General features: G+C 41.5%; 1 protein-coding gene across 2 annotated transcripts in view; it reads left to right on the plus strand.

The window, feature by feature from the left end:
- The window catches only part of LOC124130981 (116 kDa U5 small nuclear ribonucleoprotein component-like), a 35,275-nt gene extending 18,491 nt beyond the window's left edge, over window positions 1-16,784 (plus strand). For both annotated transcript variants that reach the window (XM_046494033.2, XM_048389570.1), the window contains exons 14-27: window positions 1,307-1,442; window positions 2,814-2,941; window positions 4,528-4,721; window positions 6,407-6,518; window positions 7,006-7,146; window positions 8,258-8,351; window positions 9,236-9,326; window positions 10,756-10,969; window positions 11,410-11,497; window positions 12,626-12,744; window positions 13,222-13,316; window positions 14,245-14,398; window positions 15,111-15,218; window positions 15,843-16,784. In XM_046494033.2, coding sequence (XP_046349989.1) covers window positions 1,307-1,442; window positions 2,814-2,941; window positions 4,528-4,721; window positions 6,407-6,518; window positions 7,006-7,146; window positions 8,258-8,351; window positions 9,236-9,326; window positions 10,756-10,969; window positions 11,410-11,497; window positions 12,626-12,744; window positions 13,222-13,316; window positions 14,245-14,398; window positions 15,111-15,218; window positions 15,843-15,938 — 1,770 coding nt within the window. In that variant the 3' untranslated portion in view covers window positions 15,939-16,784. The remainder of the gene's footprint in view (window positions 1-1,306; window positions 1,443-2,813; window positions 2,942-4,527; window positions 4,722-6,406; window positions 6,519-7,005; window positions 7,147-8,257; window positions 8,352-9,235; window positions 9,327-10,755; window positions 10,970-11,409; window positions 11,498-12,625; window positions 12,745-13,221; window positions 13,317-14,244; window positions 14,399-15,110; window positions 15,219-15,842) is intronic.
- Window positions 16,785-23,847: the final 7,063 nt, after the last annotated feature.

Below are 23,847 nucleotides of genomic sequence, written 5' to 3' on the forward strand. Positions count from 1 at the left end.
CCTTGTTACAAGATGGCCGCTTTGCAGTCTGGCAGATTTGTATCAATGATTGAAGTCATACCATGTGCGTGCAACTGTGCTCACAAAAGAGGTTTCGAACAGATTTAAGTAGAAAGTTTAAATGAATGTACTTGGGGGATATAGAGATTATTTACTGTGTCGTAATTATACTGATGGAAACGAATAAGGGAACAACGAAAAATATACTACTCAAAAGAAGTTAAGGATCACCTAATTCTTTCATATTACAATAGTTAATCTCTCTTTTGCCATGACAGATTAACATTACCAATATGAAAGAATCGGGTGATCCTTAACTTCTTTTGAGTAGTATATTAGGGAAATAAGCTTTTGCTGTCAGTACATTTGAAATAGCACATACAGATTCAACACGTCAGAATCAGATGTTGAGATGTGTTTATGTGCATTGTTTCCAACATGTATTTGGTAGACAAGGCTGGAAATCCATGATAGCAAATCATTTTACTGTGTCTGAAACTAAGTGTTCCCTTATCCATTTCCATCTGTGTGTATATTAGGATTATTAATTTTATTTGATGGGCCTTTGCACAAAATGTCAGGCCATGATATGACAGAAATACTCTTCCCAGGACTTTGTGTGTATATTAGGATTACCGTATTTGACGTAATAAGCGCCCACAGCGATATTTGCTAAGATATTGGCTAGTGAACAATCCCAATTAGCACCCCTTCCGATTGATCAATGTACACAAGACTTATTTATTCGCGTATAATATGCACTCGTGTGTTATATGCACCCTTAATTATGGGCATTTAATTCTGGAAAAATATATCTGTCGTACATAAACATTTCAGGCTGTCAGCATAAACCACAAAATTTATCTTTCAACTCTGTTTTCTTTCACCAAAATAACATTCTAATAAGAGACCCCTATTTCTAATTTTGAGAGCGCCCTGGGCGCTTATTACGTCGAATACGGTATTAATTTTATTTGATGGGCCTTTGCACAAAATGACAGGCCATGATATGACAGAAATACTCTTCCCACGACTTTGGAAATTACTCTATTCTTATTAGTTAATAACGATTATCAAATCCCTAAAAATGTGATTGACACAACTGTTTGTTTTTTTTTATGTTTGCATCACTTCGCATTAAATTACAAATTCAATTTAATGCAATAAAATCTACCGGAAGCATGACTCTATATTGAGGACACAGAATGCATATCTCCCCATTAAACCCAGCTCAGTAATCTCAAACACATTTGTCTACTTTGTGATGATGTCCTTGATGCATGTATATATGTTTTCCTGTGGACAGATTGTCGGGGACGTCGATGAGTGTCTGCCGCGGGTGTGTGACGAGCTCGGCATCCATCTCACAAAGGAGGAGCAGAAACTGAACATCAAACCGCTGATGAGGCTGATTGGGCGCCGCTTCTTTGGGGACTTCACAGGTACAGGATGACAGTTGAATGTGGAGGACTAAGTCTGGATTCATAGATGGGCTAGGCACTGGTTTCACAAGACTAAGTCTAGATTCGTAGATGGGCAAGACACCGGTTTCAGCAGACTAAGGCGGGATTCATAGATGGGCAAGACACTGGTTTCACCAGACTAAGTCAGGAGGCATAGATGGGCTAGACACTGGTTTCACAAGACTAAATCTAGATTCGTAGATGGGCAAGACACTGGTTTCACCAGACTAAGGCAGGATTCATAGATGGGCAAGACACTGGTTTCAGCAAAGTCGGGATTCATAGATGGGCAAGACACTGGTTTCAGCAAAGACTGGATTCATAGATGGGCTAGGCACTGGTTTCACCAGACTAAGTCAGGAGGCATAGATGGGCTAGACACTGGTTTCACAAGACAAAATCTAGATTCGTAGATGGGCAAGACACTGGTTTCACCAGACTAAGGCAGGATTCATAGATGGGCAAGACACTGGTTTCAGCAAAGTCGGGATTCATAGATGGGCTAGGCACTGGTTTCACCAGACTAAATCTGGATTCATAGATGGGCTAGACACTGGTTTCACCAGACTAAGTCTGGATTCATAGATGGGCTAGGCACTGGTTTCAGCAAAATCTGGATTCATAAGTGTGCTAGGCACTGGTTTCAGCAAAGTTTGGATTCATAGATCGGCTAGGCACTGGTTTCACCAGACTAAATCTGGATTCATAGATGGGCTAGACACTGGTTTCACCAGACTAAGTCTGGATTCATAGATGGGCTAGGCACTGGTTTCACCAGACTAAGTCTGGATTCATAGATGGGCTAGGCACTGGTTTCAGCAAAGTTTGGATTCATAGATTGGCTAGGCACTGGTTTCACCAGACTAAGTCAGGAGGCATAGATGGGCGAGACACTGGTTTCACCAGACTAAATCTGGATTCATAGATGGGCTAGGCACTGGTTTCAGCAAAGTTTGGATTCATAGATTGGCAAGGCACTGGTTTCACCAGACTAAGTCAGGAGGCATAGATGGGCGAGACACTGGTTTCACCAGACTAAATCTGGATTCATAGATGGGCTAGACACTGGTTTCAGCAAAATCTGGATTCATAAGTGTGCTAGGCACTGGTTTCAGCAAAGTTTGGATTCATAGATGGGCTAGGCACTGGTTTCTGAAGACTATGTCAGGATGCACAGAAGAGCTAGGCACTGGTTTAAATAATCCTTGTGACAGCGAATCTGTAATGGACAACTTTAGAAAACATGTAACAGGGAATCTGAGTTTGGAGCTTGATAGGAATTCTATAGCAGCTTACAAAGTCGTTAACCTGAAACAAAAATGGCTATTGACATGTGACCGTTTGTTCCAGGGTTTGTGGATATGTGTGTGGAGCACATCCACTCCCCCGTCAAGAACGCAAAGAGTAAAATCGAACACATCTACACCGGCCCGGCCGACTCCGAGCTGGCGGAGGATATGACCCACTGTGACCCGGATGTAAGCAGGCTTTACCTTAGTCTAGTTCCAACATGGTCCCACCCACTAATAATAATAGTAATAATAATAATAATAATAATAATAATAATAATAATAATAATAATACTACAAATACTACTACTACTACTACTAATAATAATAATATGTGCATTTATCATTTAACTTAAGCATTTATCCATGACATAAGCTTATGACATAAAAACATGTATGTCATACCCCAATGACATAAGTATGCAAATTGGATGTGCAAATTAGATAACTGGAAGAGCGAGCGGTTTGATTTGAAACTATATATTATAAGTGAAGTTACACCAGAGATATAATCAGATTACACAGAATCGTTGTTGTTACCGTTATTAAAGTTTCAATTATTCTGCAAAAGTCTGTTCAAGTATTTTGTTTAAAATAATCCGAGGAACTTTTTTTCTCAGCGAATTGTTTTTTTGGTTTACATGGCTATGGAAAACATGTATCACTACGCACGATCTATACGTAAGATTTCGACAAGTTGCTGATGTTAATGTTTAATGCAATTATTCCTTAATTTGGAAGCAAAAATGTGAAAATGATAAATAGAATTCATCACTCGTGTTTTTTAATATGGGAAATATCAACCTTGTCCCGTTAATCGGTATTTGCCTCGCCAAAGGCTCGGCAAATACCGATTAACTAAGACTCGGTTGATATTTCCCATATTAAAAAACACTCGTGATGAATCCTCTATTTATATTACACCAAAGTCCATTCACTAAGTGGATGCTCATAGCGCTTCACTATTATTACCCCACTCAGTGGATCAGTGTGCAATCAGTTTTCATTCTCAGCTCCCTGGGGAGTATACAGTGACAAACCCCAATAATGTTTAAGTGTGTGGCCCCTTATTATGGCATGATCGTTTGACAGCTTCCCATACAAACAGTTACTCATAATTAGTGCATCATGATAAGTATCGTAGATATCAAGAGTGTATCGCCCTAGTGTGTATAAGTATGTCCTGTATATCTGAGTATCCTGTATTTAAGAAATAAATGACGAGTGGGACTTGTTTATCATACAATAATATACTGCAGGGAGAATAAACCATGAGGGGCGCAACAGTGTTTTATTGTACAATAAACAACGACCACGATTCGTTTATTTCTTCTATAAGATATCAATATTATGCACAGCCTCTTTAAGGCTGATGATGAAATGTACAAGCTTTAAAAATATTTACCCCAATTTTAATAATGATGACTCACTCAATAGAATCCGACCTCGGCAAATCTTCCTGTTGATTATCTGTAACTTTTCTCCCAATACCAGTTGTCACATCTCTCCCGCTTTTGGATGCGATCATTTGGTCATTGCTTTTTATCTGCGTTGCCCAGCTGTGGGGAACAACTCACGAGATACACCCCTCTCAAAAATAACGTCATCCAATATACGACGTCATCAAGTTGCAAGCGCATATTCGAATCTCCAGTAATGCATCATGATAGAACAATGTTTTATTGTGAAATAAACCACGCTTCGTTCTTTAGTGTTCTTTGCTATTTATCGCGTGGCTATCTTATATATGCCAGTAACATGTGTCTACTCCTCAGGGCCCCCTGATGATCCACACCACAAAACTGTTCCCGACGTCAGATGGGACGAGCTTCCATGTGTTTGGTCGTGTGTTGAGCGGAACTCTCTACTCCAACCAGGAAGTGAGGATTCTTGGAGAGAACTACACACTGCAAGACGAGGAGGACTCGCGCTTCGGACAGGTGGGACGTCTCTGGATTGCCGAAGCAAGGTGAGATTTCAGATCAGGAACCTCCATGTGGATTCTGGGTTAGAATTGGTCCCTAGCAACCTATTCTGGTCGTTAGAGATGACTTAATGGATCATGTGAGCAGACTCAGTGAGTTGGTTGACAATATCAATCACAATATCAATCACAATATCAATCACTTAAATGTATGGTCCAGACTTGATTATGTACAGGCTGATGGGGTGGTGGGGTGGCCTAGTGGTCCAAGCGTTCGCTCTTCACGCTTTAAGGCATGGGTTCAATTCCCCACATGGGTATGATATGTGAAGCCCTTTTCTGGTGTCACCTGCCGTGATGTTGCTGGAATATTGCTAAAGGGGCATAAAACCATACTCACTCACTCACACTCGTCATGATATGGCTGAAATATTGCTGATGTGACGTAAAGCATTCTCACTCACTCACTCACTCACTCACTCACTCACTCACTCACTCACTCACTCACTCACACTCACTCACTCACTCACTCACTCACTCACTCACTCACTCACACACACACACACACACACAGACGCACGCGCACGCACACACACACACACACACATACGCACACTCTCTCACCCACCCACGCACAGGCTGATGTCATATAGCTGGAATATTGCTGACTGCGTCATTAAATAAACACACAGAGACCAGGAACAGGAACTGTAACAAGCAGGGAAAGTGGTTCTCCAGAATCTGCTACCTGTAAACTGCATTGCAGAATTTGTCTGCAGATCTTTGAACATCGTGATAAAAATAGCATGTTGGAATGTTACCTTTCCCAATGAAAAGCCCGGATTAACATGATGTAGAATTCCAAATGTAGTTGTCGCAGAGTAGCGTTACCTGAGTAACAGGCCATGAATAGCTGCAAAGTTGCTGATTTGACTTTAAGCAATTATCACTCAGTCCTGGGTAATAGTGTATTTGAAATATACCGGTACTGGTGAAAAGTTGAAACTAGCTATGCTGGATGTAATAAGTCAGCTGAGAAGTAGGTAGGCAGTGCAGTATTTTGGTTTTATGCATTTAACCAGCTGGAGCCAAAACCAACAATCAACAAAAATAATAAATGTATAAAGTGTTTGAATGTCATTTAGATGTGATACACAAAAGAGAGAGAATTTTTAGACGTCAACTTCTTTATTATGAGGAACACAACTTTTCAGATTATATGCTTCCTCCTTCATCATTTGAATAAATGCTGGGATGCAGAGGGTAGATATGTGCATGTAGAAGTAATAAGATAACAAAGGTGGAAAGTTAACAAGATGAGCCAACAGTTAATTAACGTTGATTGGTGTTTAGCGATGGACAAATGGAAGCCAGGGATTGATAAGCACTCATTGGTAATAAGCAATGGACAAATGGAAGCCAGCTGGATTAATTAGCCTTACTAAGGGCATAATACGACAGTAATGGCATAGAAAGATGGTATCTCAGATTAATTACCAAGCTATTTTTTATCGAGTGTATAGGTGGGTTGGGGAACATTGTAATGCTTGTATGCATGAGATTAATGTTTTATATACCCCGGTATGTGCGGAATTGTATTTGGCCTTTGGCCTTTGGCCTTTGGCCTATGTGGAAATAAACCATAGGAATGAAGTGTTAATGATTTAGTTTTACTTTGTGTTACGTTGTGTTACGTTGTGTTACGTTGTGTTGCGTTGTGTGTGCTGCAGGTATAAGGTAGAGGTGAACAGAGTCCCTGCTGGGAACTGGGTGCTGATAGAGGGCATCGACCAGCCCATCGTGAAGACCTCCACCATCACAGACACTTCCAGCAACGAGGAGGTAGGGCGTCCCAGCCTTAGAAATCCGTTTTGGGGGGCACTAGTGTCAACTACATTCTACTCCTCAGAGTTTGTAGCTAGTCCCTCTTGAACAACAATATTGCTTACTATTTTTACATCTTTTATTCAGTTCCAATTTGTAGCAAAATTGAAGCATTGAGAACTGGTTTAAAAGTATAGCATTTAAATGCTATCAGTCAATGAGGACTACTGATGTTGGAGTTTTACTTGTCCTCAGCACAAGTCTGTACTGTCGACCCCAAATAGATTTCTTACACAGGTACAATTCTCAAATGTCTTTTCGGGGCGGTCGGGTTGCCTAGTGGTTAAAGCGTTCGCTCGTCACGCCGAAGACCCGGGTTCGAATCCCGACATGGGTACAATGTGTGAAGCCCATTTCTGGTGTCCCCCACTGTGATATTGCTGGAATATTGCTAAAAGCGGCATAAAACCAAACTCACTCACTCACTCACTCAATTGTCTTTCAGGTGTATATATTCCGCCCCCTTAAGTTCAACACAAGCTCTGTCATCAAAATAGCAGTGGAGCCAGTGAATCCGTCCGAACTGCCTAAAATGTTGGATGGGTTGAGGAAGGTGAACAAGAGTTATCCCCTCCTGACCACCAAGGTAAGCCAGTGTCTGTCCTTCCTGTTTCATGTTTGTCCTTCCTGTTCCATGTTTAAATGTGTATGATAGTACACTGTGTTCTTCAGATGACCAATTACATAACTGCTCACCAGCTCTGCCAATGGCACTATGTCAGTGTAATACTATTGATGACGTTTAATGACATAGTGACCCAGCATGACTTGGTTGATAGAGTGTCATTGTACCCGGACCATGTGGATGGTTGCTCTCAATATCAATCACTGAGTTATCTGGTCCAGACTGCCAACATGACTTTATATTTGAACTCACTGAGGACAGATAATACCTTAGTTATTCTCCGCATGAGGTATTGTTCCCTGTGGGGTTTTCTGGGTTTGAATTAGTCCGAAGCAACTTACCTTGATGCGAATAAGTGGATCCAGTGACTTGGTTGATTGCATAACAGCTTACCCCAATCACTGTCTACAATATCAATCACTGGATTGTCTGGTCCAGACTTGATTTATTATCCCCTGCCAACCTTCCCCCGCCCAACAAAGTTGGCGGGGGATATAGAAACGGGCTCCATACGTCCATACGTCCTTCCGTACGTACGTCACATTTCGTTTCCGGAGCATAACTCAGAAACCGTTCAATATTTTTTCATGCAACTTTGCAGGTCTGTCAAGTACATGCTGAACTGGTGCCTTTTGCTATAAAGAAATTTTAGAAAATTTTATTTTTTACGTTTCCATGGCAACAAGATGGACTTAGGTTCCAAACTCTTCTTTTTTTTACAATTTCCATGACAAGTTCCACTTCGGTTAAAAAAGGTTAGGGTTTGTTTAGATTTGATTATGTCATAAATTCTGCAACAGGGGCGGGGGATATAGCCACGTTAGTGGTAAACTCTTGTTATTTTGCGGGCAGCAGTCATATAGCTGGAATATTGCTGAGTGCAGCATTATACAACACACGCACACGCACACGCACACGCACACGCACACGCTCACACACTCAAACACGCACACACATGAAGTTTTGTTGAAAGGACCTCGCCATGCATCAGGAAGTAAGCAGTGACGTCAACCAGGACAGATGATCCATAAGTGTTTGAGTAAATGTTCTATTGTCTGGACCTTGTTTGCAGGTTGAGGAGTCGGGCGAGCACATCATCCTGGGGACGGGGGAGCTGTACCTGGACTGTGTGATGCACGACCTCCGCAAGATGTACTCCGAGATAGGTCAGTACAGGACTCTTGATGAAGCTTTCGGCTTAGAAAACATGTTTCAGTTCCTACATAGAAGGAATGCATAGAAACATCATCAGTTTGTTTTTGCCAAGTCTTAGTCCCTGTCCCAGTGGTTCGTCCCAGTGTTTCGTCCCAGTACTCTATTGGCAGGGAAAACAAATAAGTTTACTTCGCACTTACTTTGCACTTACGGGGCGGTCGGGTAGCCTAGTGGTTAAAGCGTTCGCTCGTCACGTCGAAGACCCTGGTTCTATTCCCGACATGGGTACAATGTGTGAAGCCCATTTCTGGTGTCCCCTTCCGTGATATTGCTGTAATATTGCTAAAAGCGGCGTAAAACCATTGCTGTATATATGCTTAAAAAAAACTACGGTTATAAAGAACTAAAGTTAGTGGTCCCTTTGAGATTGTTATAACTGTAGTTTTGTTTAGTGTATGTTGCACTCTAATCTGTGTTGGAAGTTAACCATGGAAGTAAAGGGGTCCTCGGCTTCAAGAACAATTACATCAAACCTGAAGGACCCAGAACCCCTTTTAACTTGTACCCCTGTGGGAAAGACGGGGTAGAATTGACTTTCAGCAACCTCTGCTTGTCATAAGAGCCATCGTGATTGTGTGGTCAGATTTGTTTGATGCATGTCATTGTATCCCACTTGCCTAGATCGATTCTCATGATGTCAATCACTGGATTGTGTTGTCCAGACTCAATTATTATCAGACTGCCATCATAAAGTAGGAATATTGCTGAGCGCACAGTTAAACAACAAATTGAAACTTTAACCATGTGATTTATGAAAGGATATTGAAGCATGAGCATGTTAACAAAATGAGGGTGTAGTAAGTGTTGTCATTGAAGTTGCTGATTTGTTTCACAGACATCAAGGTGGCTGACCCAGTCGTGTCCTTCTGTGAGACGGTGGTGGAAACATCGTCACTCAAGTGCTTCGCTGAAACACCAAACAAGAAGTAGGGCAAAGGGTCACTGAAAACAGAGCTACAGCTGAGCAGCGTATTTACGTAAAATACCCCCTAAAATTATTCAAAACCCAATTACTTTCAAGTAACTTGCGTACAGAAATGCATGCATTAAATGAAAACCTCATATGTATAAAAACAGCTCCCGTAAATACCCATGAAGCTTTTTCAGCAAGTGAAAAAAGGAGCTAATTTCAGAAACACAGTTACAAGCTAATTTAACTTCCTAGTCAAGCCTATATATATGTTAGATACATCTAAAACATTATTTATTTATTTTTTAAATCCTAAAATGTTCACTAAATTTGGGGAAAAACCCAATAGAGTGATGACAAGATGAGTGAAAAAATATTGGTTACCCAATGAAAAATGTAATAACCCAAATGAAATAGAAACCCTAGAGTAAAAACTCAATTGGTCAAAAAGTTATCTGGAGCTCTGCTGAAGAGGATTTTACACCAGACCCTACAGGACCACGTGGCTGGCCTAACGGGTCGTAGTATGTGCAGGCTTCGTAGACTTAGGCACAGCTTCTGATATTCACTCTATCATTACATGGTCCATTTCTGATGTTACCTAATATGAAATAATTATTTTTTTTAAATAAAGGGTCACTGAAAGCAACAAGTACAAATTCATCACGTGTTTAGATTACTGAACAGATACTTTTTCCTATTATTTTTTTATGCCAAGTTGATCTGACATTTTATTGTTGCTGAGATAACTGTGATAATCTGTTGTTCGGGTGAAAGTCATAAATAAATATTACAGTAAAATCTCAATAACTTAGGATCATGTGAGTTTATATGTCTTTTACGATGCTGTAACTTTGAGGTCTACAGCAGAAACTTTGGTGGTATTATAGTCTGGTATCAGGACCCAGTGGGGATTCCGGGTTTTAATTGATCCCCAGCAACTTATGCTGGTCGAGGGGCGGTTGGGTAGCTTAGTGGTTAAAGCGTTCGCTCGTCACACCGAGGACTCAGGTTTGATTCCCAACATGGGTACAATGTGTGAAGCCCATTTCTGCTGTCCCCCGCCGTGACATTACTGGAATATTGCTAAAAGCGGCGTAAAACCATACTCACTCACTCACTATGCTGGTCGTAAGAGGCAACTAACAGGATCAGGGGTCAGGCTCACTCACTTGGTTCCTACATTTTATTGTATCCCAGGTGTGTAGATGAATGCTCATGATGTCAATCACTGGATTATCTGGTGGTCCAGACTTGATTCTTTTCAGTCCACTGCCATATAGCTGGAATATTGAGAGTGTGTCATTTAACAACAAGCGAACAAACAAAATATGTAAATGGCATGTATAAATCATTTGTTTTATTTGCATGGCTTTTGATTTTGGCAGAGAGATAAATTCAGAAATTGAGTGAGAGCCCTGCTATATGAAGCTTGTGTTTGCTAGGAACAAGTTGACGATGATTGCGGAACCCCTGGAGAAGGGTCTGGCGGAGGACATTGAGAACGAGGTGGTGCAGATCACATGGCCCAGGAAGAAGCTCGGGGAGTTCTTCCAGACCAAGTATGACTGGGATTTGCTGGCTGCTCGATCTATCTGGGCCTTCGGACCCGACGCAATGGGACCCAACATCTTGGTGGACGATACTCTGCCATCCGAGGTGAGGGAATAGTTTGGTGAACCGTTGCCACTTTATAGACTGTGTTTCAAATGAGAAATGAAACCTTTCGTTGATCTTAACATGAAAATCTGGCAGTTATTCTTTGTTAATACTTTTTCATCTGCTTTACCATGTCAGCTGCTTTCCTTCAGAAGCAATCAGATACAATGTATACTACACAAATGAAGTTAAGAACACTTGTTTTTTTGTCATATGACTAGTTAATCATGGCTGGTATTGCAACACCGCCTTCCAATGGTGGAATGTTCTTCGACTTGTTTTGAGTTGAAAAGAATATCTGAACTGTATTGGAATAGGGTAACGTTATTAAGTTTGGATGGTGTGTCTTGTTTTATTGTTGTGGAATGTACAGGAGAAAACATCTCCATGATAAGCTCTTTCTGTGTTCTCAACTAACACTATCTTTGTGATATTTTCAGGTTGACAAGTCAGTCCTGGGGTTGGTGAAGGACAGCATCGTGCAGGGATTCCAGTGGGCAACCAGAGAAGGACCGCTGTGTGATGAACGTACGTAGATGTCATCACAGATCACATACTACATGTCATAGTGCTATATTACCCATGTCATGGTGCTGTATTACCCATGTCATGGTGCTATATTACCCATGTCATATTGCTGTATTACCTATGTCATGGTGCTATATTACCCATGTCATGGTGCTGTATTACCCATGTCATGGTGCTATATTACCCATGTCATGGTGCTGTATTACCCATGTCATGGTGCTATATTACCCATGTCATGGTGCTATATTACCCATGTCATATTGCTATATTCCCCATGTCAGGGTGCTGTATTACCCATGTCATGGTGCTGTATTACCCATGTCATGGTGCTATATTCCCCATGTCAGGGTGCTGTATTACCCATGTCATGGTGCTGTATTACCCATGTCATGGTGCTATATTACCCATGTCATATTGCTATATTCCCCATGTCAGGGTGCTGTATTACCCATGTCATGGTGCTGTATTTCCCATGTCATGGTGCTGTATTCCCCATGTCAGGGTGCTGTATTCCCCATGTCAGGGTGCTGTATTACCCATGTCAGGGTGCTGTATTACCCATGTCATGGTGCTATGTTACCCATGTCATGGTGCTATATTACCAATGTCATGGTTCTATATTACCCATGTCATGGTGCTTTATTACCCATGTCATATTGCTATATTTCCCATGTCATGGTGCTTTATTACCCATGTCATATTGCTGTAATACCCATGTCATGGTGCTATATTACCCATGTCATGGTGCTATATTACCCATGTCATGGTGCTAAATTACCCATGTCATGGTGCTGTATTACCTATGCAATGGTGCTATATTACCCATGTCATGGTGCTATATTACCCATGTCATATTGCTATATGACCCATGTGATGGTGCTATATTACCCATGTCATATTGCTATGTTACCCATGTCATGGTGCTATATTAACCATGTCATGGTGCTATATTACCCATGACATGGTGCTAAATTACCCATGTCATATTGCTATGTTACCCATGTCATGGTGCTAAATTACCCATGTCACATTGCTGTATTACCTGTGTCATATTGCTGTATGACCTATGTCACATGCTATATTTCCTGTCATAGTGCTATATTACCCATATGTTGACTCTTGTTTCAGCAATTCGTAACGTAAAGTTCAAGATCCTAGATGCCATGATTGCCGGGGAGCCGATACACCGAGGTGGCGGTCAGATCATCCCTACAGCCAGGAGAGTGGCCTACTCCGCCTTCCTCATGGTGAGTCAGTGTGCCGACCATTCAGTAACTCTATAATCCAACCTCTGTCTAAACCAGTAACTCTTTAAACCAACCTCTGTCTATACCAGTATCTCTATAATCCAACCTCTGTCTAAACCAGTAACTCTATAAACCAACCTCTGTCTATACCAGTATCTCTATAATCCAGCCTCTGTCTAAACCAGTAACTCTATAAACCAACCTCTGTCTAAACCAGTAACTCTATAAACCAACCTTTGTCCATACCAGTATCTCTATGATTCAACCTGTTGAAACCAGTATCTCTATAATCCATCACTGTCTAAAGCAGTATCTCTTTAATTCACCACACTGTCTATACCAGTATCTCAATAATCCATACTCTGTCTAAACCAGTTTCTCTTTAATCCCTCACTCTGCCTAAACCGGACAGCCAATATTCTTGTTACAGTATTGTGAAAGAATATGCTATGATCTCCCTATGTTTCTGATCGTCAGGCCACCCCGCGTATGATGGAGCCCTACAACTTCGTGGAGGTGATGGCGCCAGCTGACTGTGTGTCCGCAGTCTACACAGTGCTGGCAAAGAGGAGGTAAGTTGCTTTTTTTTCGTTACACAGGACTAGCTGCAAAATCTAAGGACTAGTGAAACAAGGTTTCCACTTATCCTCTGGAATAGTTTTAAAAAGATGATGTCCGTTTAGCTTCTGGGTAATGTATATCACATAGTTCCAGAGACAGTTTAGCCATAAGTAGCTGTGACACTGTTATTGCAGCTTTATGAAATATTTTCTCATTCCAAGCTATAAAAATGATTGTTTCATTGCTGAGTCCATAATTGGGTTCTGGAGCACAGAATTTTTCCCCGTTTTGGTGCGAAAAAGAGCATGATACTCCTAATTTGCTGAAATCACTCATTAATCAGTCTCGTTGATCCGACACAGTGATCAGCGTACTCAGTGGTCAATGCCCGCGAGTACACAGCCCTGTGTTTGGATGTGAGACGAGTCGGCAAGTAGCTGCATATTTCAACGGCTGCAGAGATAAACTTGCTTAAGAATAAACAATTATTACTTTAAATAAACAAAACAGAAAGACCTTTCCCGAACTTTGACTGACCAATGAAATTACTAACAGGAAGTCGACATTAGCCACTAAGAAAGCAGCTTTCTTAAGCATTGCGGTACTAGTTTCAAATTGGCGACTACAATTCCAGACTATGCTTTAAAAAGTATTTTGAATCAGTCATACAGTTTGTAACAGTAGTTTTGTGTTAAACTTTAGAGGTTGCATGATTAGAAAACAGATTCCGCTAACAGTGTAACACAACAATATGAATATTTCCTTTTTCCTTATTTTATTACAACATGTTTGAATCGTTATGTATCGTATAGTTGTCCAATTTTCAATCATAAATGTTGATACTACCTAATTTCGTTTGTCTGACATACTCGTTAATCCGACATAATCATATGCAACCAACAATATGGGATTAATGGGACTTGACTACTTCTATTCCAGAGGTCATGTGACCCAGGATGCTCCTGTGCCTGGCTCCCCACTGTACACGATCAAAGCTTTCCTGCCCGCCATCGACTCGTTTGGGTTTGAGACCGATCTGAGAACACACACACAGGGCCAGGCCTTTTGTCTCTCGGTCTTCCACCACTGGCAGGTGAGGCAACTCCTCTTATCAAATCAGCAGAGGGAATGTGGACCCTTAGGGACTTTCTCAGGGTCACACAACATAGGATGGCATCACTGGAGCCAAAATAGCAGGGATGTCACTGGGGATGGTCAAAATAGTGGGGACTTCACTGGGGATAGGCAAAATAGCAGGGACGTCACTGGGGATAGTCAAAATAGTGGGAACACTGGGGATAGCCAAAATAGCAGGGTCATCATTGGGGATAGACAAAATAGCGGGGACGTCACTGGGGATAGGCAAAATAGTGGGGATAGCCAAAATAGCGGGAATATCACTAGAGATAGCCAAATTAGCGGGAACATCACTAGGGATAGCTAAAATAGCGGGGATAGTCAAAATAGCGGGAATATCACAAGGGATAGCCAAATTAGCGGGAACATCACTAGGGATAGCTAAAATAGCGGGGATAGCCAAAATAGCTGGAATATCACTAGGGATAGCCAAATTAGCGGGGACATCACTGGGGTCAATCAATATAGAAACGCATCCCTTGGGACAGCCAAATTGGCCATGATAGCTGGGGCAGCATAAGGCTTAGCAAGGGCACCGCTGGGTGTCAGCAGTCCTGGTCATGTAATCATTGACTTGATACCTAGCTGAATAACAGTGAAAGTACCCTGACAATAAGCCCTGTCTCAAGTTGGCCTGACGATAACCCCTGTCTCATGTTGGTCTGCAGATCGTGCCCGGTGACCCCCTGGACAAATCCATCATCATCCGCCCCCTGGAGCCGCAGCCCGCAACACATCTCGCCCGGGAGTTCATGATCAAGACACGGAGACGCAAGGTGACAAACAGATAGGCCATGCCCACTAATGTACTACTGTGTCCTGATTAGCTGAAAATGGGTGGGGGCGGGGTTTTTGTTACATTATTGCACTGAATGATGCCACTGATTTTGTGCTGATGTCTGTCTGTCCTTTTGCTGTTTAATGCCGCACTCAGCAATATTCCAGCTATATGACGGCAGTCTGTAAATAATTGAGCCTGGACCAGACAATCCAGTAATTGATATCGTGAGCATCGATCCACGCAATTGGGATAGTATGACATGCATTATCCCAATCAGCGAGCCTGACCACCCAATCCCGTCAGTCGCCTCTTACGACAAGCATACCTTGTAGTAGTTGCATTTTACAAAGAACATGGGTTACTAAAGACCTATTCTACCCCGGATCTTCATGCGTCTCAGACTTTTGTCAACCGTTTTTGTTTTGTGTGTGTTAATGATTGAATAAGCAGTCTGTAAAGTTATTGTTGTCGACAATTTAAAAAAAAAAATATTTGTCTTTACTCAGTATGTGCAACTTTTTTTTACATTAATGCCTCCATTAACGCAAATATTATTGTAAATTTTTAAGTGAAGTATTTAGTCCGCAAGATATTAATTGTGGATTAAAACTGATTCCAGGGTCTGAGCGAGGATGTATCCATCAACAAGTTCTTCGACGACCCTATGTTGTTGGAGTTGGCCAAGCAGGACGTGATGCTCAACTACCCCATGTAGAACAGTCTCTCCTTCCTTACTGACGTGTGTGTCGGGTCAACGGCCTACACACACGGAAGCATCAAGTCATTGTGTGTCGGGTAAACAGCCTGCACACATGGAAGCATCAAGACATTGTGTGTCGATAGACGGCCTACACACACCGAAGCATCAAGTCATTGTGTGTCGGTAGACGGCCTACACACGCTGAAACAGCGCAGCGCAGCGCAGCAAGTCAGCAGTTGTTTTAAACCCACATCCAGGAGGTGCATCAGAGCAACAATTCAGAATCAATATTAAAATATACTACTCAACATTTGAGATTGGTACAAGGCTGTTTCCTACTGTTTCATAACTAGAGGGCAGCAGCTGGTGTACTTGAATGTGTACTTAGGTAACTTTAAATAAAGCTGAACATGATTTAATCATGTGGCAATATGGAATATTATTTGTATGACTCCATCTCCAAGCAGCCAATAATATCCAGGTCCAACACTCAGAATATCCCTGTCAAATGTTAATTTGTGTAGAATTGAAGGTATAACAATAGTATTGGACCTTAATGTTGTATGTTTAAAGAATTGTTATATGCAGTAAATTTACTGAGAAGCATACATGATGGATAAGAAATTGCAAAAGAGTAAAGGATTATTAATTATTTCCCGAAGAAGACAAACAAATGAAAGTAAGATGACGATGCAGGGTCCATGAAGGTATCCCTGATGTGTCTTAGATAAGTAAGAGGCCGCCTCCGTGGTCTTGTGGTAGAGCATCCGCCCGGAGAGCGGAAGGTCCGGGGTTCAATCCCCGGCCGCGTCATACCATAAGACGTTAAAAGATGGTACTTGTTGTTACCCTGTCTGGCGCTCGGCATAAAGGAGCTAAAACAAGAACTGGTTGGCTCGGAGTCAGTATACTGTGTCTGAGTGGGTATTCATATTAAACTGCAGCATGGTATCTCAGTGAGTTAGCACTATAAATCGGCATCAGTCCGGACTAGTACAAGCAGCCACGCAAACACGTGCATGCACGTCGCTATATAAGTGCAATAATCTTGGACGCGATGTTAAACCCAATTTCACCTCACCTAGATAAGTAAGACAATGTTGAAGTCTAGGCACAGCTGAATGGTGCTTGGGTGAACACTGCTACACACATCGCACATCAGCCGCCGTGACGGAATCGATCATCTTCTAAGAGGCTCCACACCTCCGAATGTTGTAATTCCAGCCACTCAGTATGGAAATATACCACTTAAATAAAGACAGGGATATTCAGTGGACATTTAAGGTCTGAATCTGACTTATTGCTTGGAGATGTTGTCACTCGAATAGTACTGCCATGGAACTGACATCTGTCATCTTATTTCAAGTTACCATGTACCGTATTTCCTCTATTAGACGCCCGGGCTTCTATTTATTTTGGACAAGCCTTTGACCTGGCGTCTAGTGGAGGCCCGGCTTCTATTAATACCCCCATTTCACTATGACCACGAATGTCATTCAATCATTAATTGATCGACCCGGCGTCTATTAGAGGCCCGGCTTCTATTTTTTGCACTGAACAATTGACCCGGTTTCTATTAGAGGCCTGGCGTCTAATAGAGGAAATACAGTATATATTAGTATATATATATATTCATGTTCCCCTGGTTTCTGCTGTATGCCTATCAAGTGTTGAGTGGTATAGTTTCATTATTTCATTGATAGTTCAAGATCTGTGGAATCATGAACCTTTGTCATTTATATCATTTTTTTTAAATCATGCAAACTTTGAATATTTTGACGATTTTATGTGTATCAATGTGCACGCTGTAGCGCTTTGTGACTGAGAGGGGACTATGTAGGACATTGAACTCCAAGAACGACTGTCCAGTGTTATTGTACATATCTTGTGTATATTATCTTTGTCATACACATCTGTGAATAAATCATCAATGGTCATTATCTATTGGTATACACTTTCAGAATAAGACTATATTTTGTTGATTTTTCATGAGTCATGTGGAACCAATTGACTGATTCACAATGACACTTGTGTTTCAGGCACATCTGAAGGTGTATGATATGTAAAATAGACATAAAACAATAAACAACATGAAATTCAGAAACAAGATTGTTTTGTTTTTCATAGCACACAAGTGTTTTGCCATGACTTGACAAACTGATTGGCTAAAATACATGACAATGCCTGGTACAGATCTTTGGCTGGTTGGGGCAGTTGGGTAGCCTATTGGTTAACGCATTCGCTCGTCAGGCCGGTTCGATTCACGACATGTGTACAATGTGTGAAGCCCATTTGTGGTGTCCCCTGCCCTGATATTGCTAAAAGCAGCGTAAAACCTCACTCACTCACTCACTTTGGCTAGTTAACTGTTAAAATTACCCATAATGGTAGAATGAACGTGTGTTAGTGAGTCAGTATGGTTTTTGCAATATTCCAGCAGTATCACGGTGGGGACACCAGAAATAGGCTTCACATATTGTAGGCTTGTGGGGAATTGAACCCGGGTCTTTGCATAACGGCTAACACTTTTAACCACTAGGCAATCCCACTGTCCCAGTGTATAAGAACTTTCTTATATTTGCAAATGTGCTTTCTTAACGATTCTCAGTGCTGAAAGGTCAGTTGAAGAAATATGTCACTTAGCCTCATTGTCGAGAAAAATGTGATCCGACGTCAACGTCACATTTTTTTCCAATTGGTAGTACTACTGAAATTTCTCACCGCTAATTAGTGATGTGGCCTAAAGCAATAATAACTCGCTCACGGAAGTGGCGTTCAAGTCGACATCACCAAAAACATCAAATGTAAAGCTATGAAAATTACGTCAACGTTTTGTGATTTAAATATAGTTTTATTGAATGAACCTGGATCGGTAAACAACTTGAAGCCAAAAGGCTTATCTTAATACCTCTCCAGTACAAGTTATATTCATGAAGGCATTAAACAAAATAATATATGATAAACTGAATACGTTAACGATAACCAAGTGACCATGGGCAACAGTTTGGTGCAATGAGTAGAAACATTAATATATAAGCGGGATTTATGGTCTCACGTCACATTCTCACCTTTTGGAATGAAGTATGTATGAATGGACTGATTTTAAGATATCTAGATTAGTAGTTTTTGTAAAATTAGCATTACCATTCAATATAGTGTTAAGATCAACTCCGTCAGAGTAGAATAATTAACGTGTTCACTCTTCTACTTAAAATCAGATCTTAGTTTTCGCTACCGCTAAACAAAGATCTGAGGACATCCCAGAACGACCTTTCGCGAATTTTGACCGACCAATGAAATGACAGACAAGAGATCGACATCAGAAGGCAGCTTTCTCGAGCTTTACGACACTAGTTTCAAACTGGCGACTACGCTTCGAACATATTTTGAGGTATTTTGGATTAAAAAATTAAAACTGACAAGAAGAACATTCTGGAATGGCTTATAGATGGACTAGATTGTATGGATATAATCATAAAACCCGTAACTGTCGTTCGGAATACCCCTTGTTAAATATTTCGTGGTTGCATGATTAGAAAACACATTCCGATGGTCACTTTCATGATCTGGTAAGCGACGCTGTGATTGGTTGGATGAAAGGTCGTTCTGACTTGACCCTTAATGGGATGTCCTCAGATCTTTGTTTAGCACAGCGAGAACTAAGATCTGATTTTTATGAGATTGCGTTTTCACCTGCTTATTATTTGGACATTAGCCAGAACTGTTTCTGCTTTTGGATGATAGAATCTATTCCCTCAATTTCCATGCGGAAATTTATAATAGTGAGCTGCAGTGTCAATGTAACTTTTCTGTTGTATTTGTTTGTTTGTTGTTTAACGCCGCACCCAGCAATATTCCAGCTATATGACACTCTTTCATTTATAAATGTAACGGAAAGACCCGTGAAGATCCCGGGTAGAATAGGTATTCAGCAACCCATGCTTGCCGTAAACGGCGACTATGCTTGTGGTTAGAGGCGACTAACCGGATCGGGTGGTCAGGCTCGCTGACTTTGTTGATGCATGTCACCGTATTCCAATTGCGTGGATCGATGCTCATGATGTCAATCACTGGATTGTCTGGTCCAGACTCGATTATTTACAGACCGGCGTCGTATAGCTGGAATTTGCTGAGTGCGGCGTTAACAACAAACAACTCATAGGTGTCAATTTCACCTGAAAGAAAACATTCACACCTCATGACACCAACATATGTACAGTGGGGACACCGTACAGGAGAACACATGGAAGGTACCTCAAAAAGGGGGTGAGCGTCCGATGTACCCAAATTCGCACTCGGTAATCTGTTGTAACAAGTAGTGGTTGATAGAAGATACCTATAACTGTATCGAAAACGTCGGGATGGAAGAGAGAAGAACTTAAGGTGAGGTGAAATTGTGTTTAACGTCGCGTCCAAGATTATTGTACTTATGTAGCGACGTGCGTGCGTGTGTGTGTTTGTGTGTGTGTGTGTGTGTGTGTGTGTGTCTGGACTGGTGCCAATTTATTCCTCATCAGTTTAACATGAATACCCCACTCAGATACAGTATACTGACTCCGAGCCGACCAATCCATGTTTTAGCCCCTTAATGCCGAGCGCCAGACAGGGTAACAACAAGTACTATCTTGAAAGGTCTTTTGGTATGACGCGGCCGGGGATCAAACCCTAGACCTTCCGCCCTCCGGGCGAACACTCTACCACTAGACCACGGAGGCGGTCAGAGAAGAACTTCCTGTCATCCCTGCCTAAAGACGGATATGTTGTAATCCGCACATGATTGTGAGGTCTGAGGAGGTTGAAGTGAAATCCCTCACCAAGTGCTGGGGTACTATACAACTCTTTTTTCATTGTTTTCATGACAATAATCCATGAGATGCATCCGGGGGGATTACAACACAACGTAGCAAGTTGTAAACACAGCGTTGATGGATGTTTGCTTACTTACAAGATAACACCGGTTGAGAAGTGTTGCATTAATTGTTTCCGGCTAATCCTGTACTGATTGGATGATGTCAAACGACAAAACTCACAAGGTCAGAGAAGGCGGGAGAAGTCAGGTGATCACGATGTGGATTAGAGCCTTGCAATGACATCCGATTATTTTCATGACATAAATTCGCGCCGAGCTGACTTCAGTGTGAACACACACAGCGCTAGAATCCTCGGATACAATTTAACGAGCACTTCCGAGTGTTGCAACTTCGCACTCAGAAGCACATACAAAATTATTTTAATATACGAGTCGCTGAAAACTGTTTACTTGAAACTACAAAACATCCCACTAGCTCCAAGTATCCCTCAAAGATGCAGAGATGGGATATCGAGACTCTCACTGACAGAGATGTACATCAGTTGAACGACCTCAACTCCCGGTTGGATGCCATCACAGCCCTCGTTCAGACCGTTGCGATGATGCAGAGGTCGGAGACGTTCGCCAATAGAGCTCACCACCAGATGGATGAACTACTAGCCCGGATGGAGAACATCTCGACTCGGAAACAGCGTGCTGTGAGGTGTGGACACGTTTCGGGGTCGGAGCTCCTCAGTCAACGCTACGAGATCACCAAGAGCGTACTGTTCATGTACAGACACTACCTGCTTCAACAGACGGACGCCATGATCGCGATCCTGGCACAGCAGGGGGCGCAAGTAGGTATGAACAGTGGGCTGGTTGAGGTTGACTTCGACCACGTAGAAGAGGAAGTCTTCCCTACGTTGGAGAGAGATTTACATGCCCAGGTAGAGACTCAGACGATGAGGCTAAGTTTTGACGACCTGGAGCTGCTTGAGGATGAGGAGGAGGATGTTGAGGTACAAGAAGATTACTTCCCAGAGCTGGACTCCGCATTATGCCTGACACACTGGCGTCATTATGCACCAACAAGGCTGATATGAGTGATATGACACAGCAAGGATTACATGTGCCCCGTTTCACAAAGCGATCTTAGCGCTAAGACTGCCCTAAGCCTGCTAAAGTATTGTTACGATCGTCTTAGATCACGAATTCTATAGTGGGTCAGTTTTAACTCCTTTTTTAACAAAACTCCAGCCAAACCACAACGGGGGACACCAGGAATGGTCTTCATACATTGTACCAAAGTAGGGATCGAACTCGGGCTTTCGGCGTGACGAGCGAACACTCTAACCTCTTGGCTAGTCACCTGCCCTGCGCCTGAACACCAGTATATTAGTGCTGAAAACTGACATTACTCCTACTTCTCTGAAACATTTAAATGTGTGAATAAATTTTACGTTTTATTGAATTTCGTCCTTTGTTTTCTGTTATTTATTTTAATACTATATACTCTTATACATTGTTCACTGTTTTATCGAAAGCTGAAATATATTTGTTGTCATTCTACAAAGCGGAATACGTTGATGACATCTTCAAGCTAATAACGCTCTTTATAGGGACTAACCATTCGATGTTCGGGGTTGAGGGGAATTGTATATAAACTGTCGGACAAAAGAAAGTATACACCCATGTTTGATGGAGGCTAAAATGAAACAAACAAGAAATGATTATTCGATGGTGATACATTTAATACGTGTATCATAGGCGATATTGCACTCATCATATTAATCTTACACAAGGTGACGTGCACAAGCCCTTTCAGAAACACGAGGGTCACAATTTCACAGTACGCAGATTTTGTGTGAATTTTCCAGCGTATACTTTTTGCTCGGCAGTTTATGTATTAGACAAAATCTCAATCTATCAGCGTTACCAAAATTGTATTTTGCCTACATCCCAATTTCCCAATTTGGGAACTCCGATTCATCCATATTTATGTAAATGGACTGAACCACTATTGTCTGACTTATTATTTTATGTACGTTGTCAGGCTTGTACGGTTGCAGCTTCCTGTATAGAATGTTAGTAACTGAAAAAACTGAGTAGAGGAATTGAATATTTTTTACTGTTCAAATCAGTTCTTAGGCTGAGCTGAGATGTTAATACATATGCCGATATCAACTGTATTTTAGAGATCATTTTCTATTAGAGATCAATGCAATAAACATTAGACTTATTACTGTATAAACAACATCAACAATCACATCAATTAACTATTTTTTTAAGATCAATGCAAGTTCTAATCCATTGTTGTTCCAACAAGCCAGTTCTTAAGCTTAGCAGTGATGTTAATACAAATGACTGTATAAACTAGAGTGAGTGAGTATGGTTTTACGCCGCTTTTAGCAATATTCCAGCAATATCACGGCGGGTATAAACTAGAGATCAATGTAGTTAACATTAGACTGCTTAAAATGTTTCAATGTATATCACTTCCTTTATTTTAATCCCACAAGTTCAAGACGTCTGGACCGCGGTGATGGAGAAGGCCCTGACTCCGAGAAGATCAGATCCTTCAATGACTACAAGACGTCAACCAGGGTTGACTATGACGCCAGGTTCCAATGGCGCATGTGGAGTCAATATGGAGGTATTGGACCTTGCACCAACAACCACATCGAGGGGTGGCATCATAAACTGAAAGAGAGGATCTCCAAGGCCCATCCAAACATCTTCCTGTTCGAAGACTCACATAAAGAACCTGGAAGCGGTGAACAAGGCAAAGCATGCCCAACTGGATCTCGGAGCCCTTCCCCAAATCCGAAAACGGGTGCACTGGGAAATGGACAGCAGGACCATCTCGACTCCGGAAGAAAGACAACCATGCAGTTCCTAGATGCAGCTTGTCACCTTATCAAATTTGGACAAAAACTTTCTTTGATTTGCCTGTGGTTAATTGATTGAAAGTAAAAGTATTGCCAAAACTAATGTTATATTTTTCTTCTGTGTTCTATTATAAATGTAATATAATATATTATAATTATAATATATCCGTGACTTTCAGAATGTGTTATGGTTTTATTTCATTTCACAAGTGTTTCCCATTGTGCCTACTAGGGCTGGGACGGG

This window comes from Haliotis rufescens, unplaced genomic scaffold (genome assembly GCF_023055435.1).
Source record: "Haliotis rufescens isolate VD_foot unplaced genomic scaffold, xgHalRufe1.0.p SCAF_10, whole genome shotgun sequence".
In the NCBI taxonomy this organism is placed as follows: Eukaryota; Metazoa; Mollusca; class Gastropoda; order Lepetellida; family Haliotidae; genus Haliotis; species Haliotis rufescens.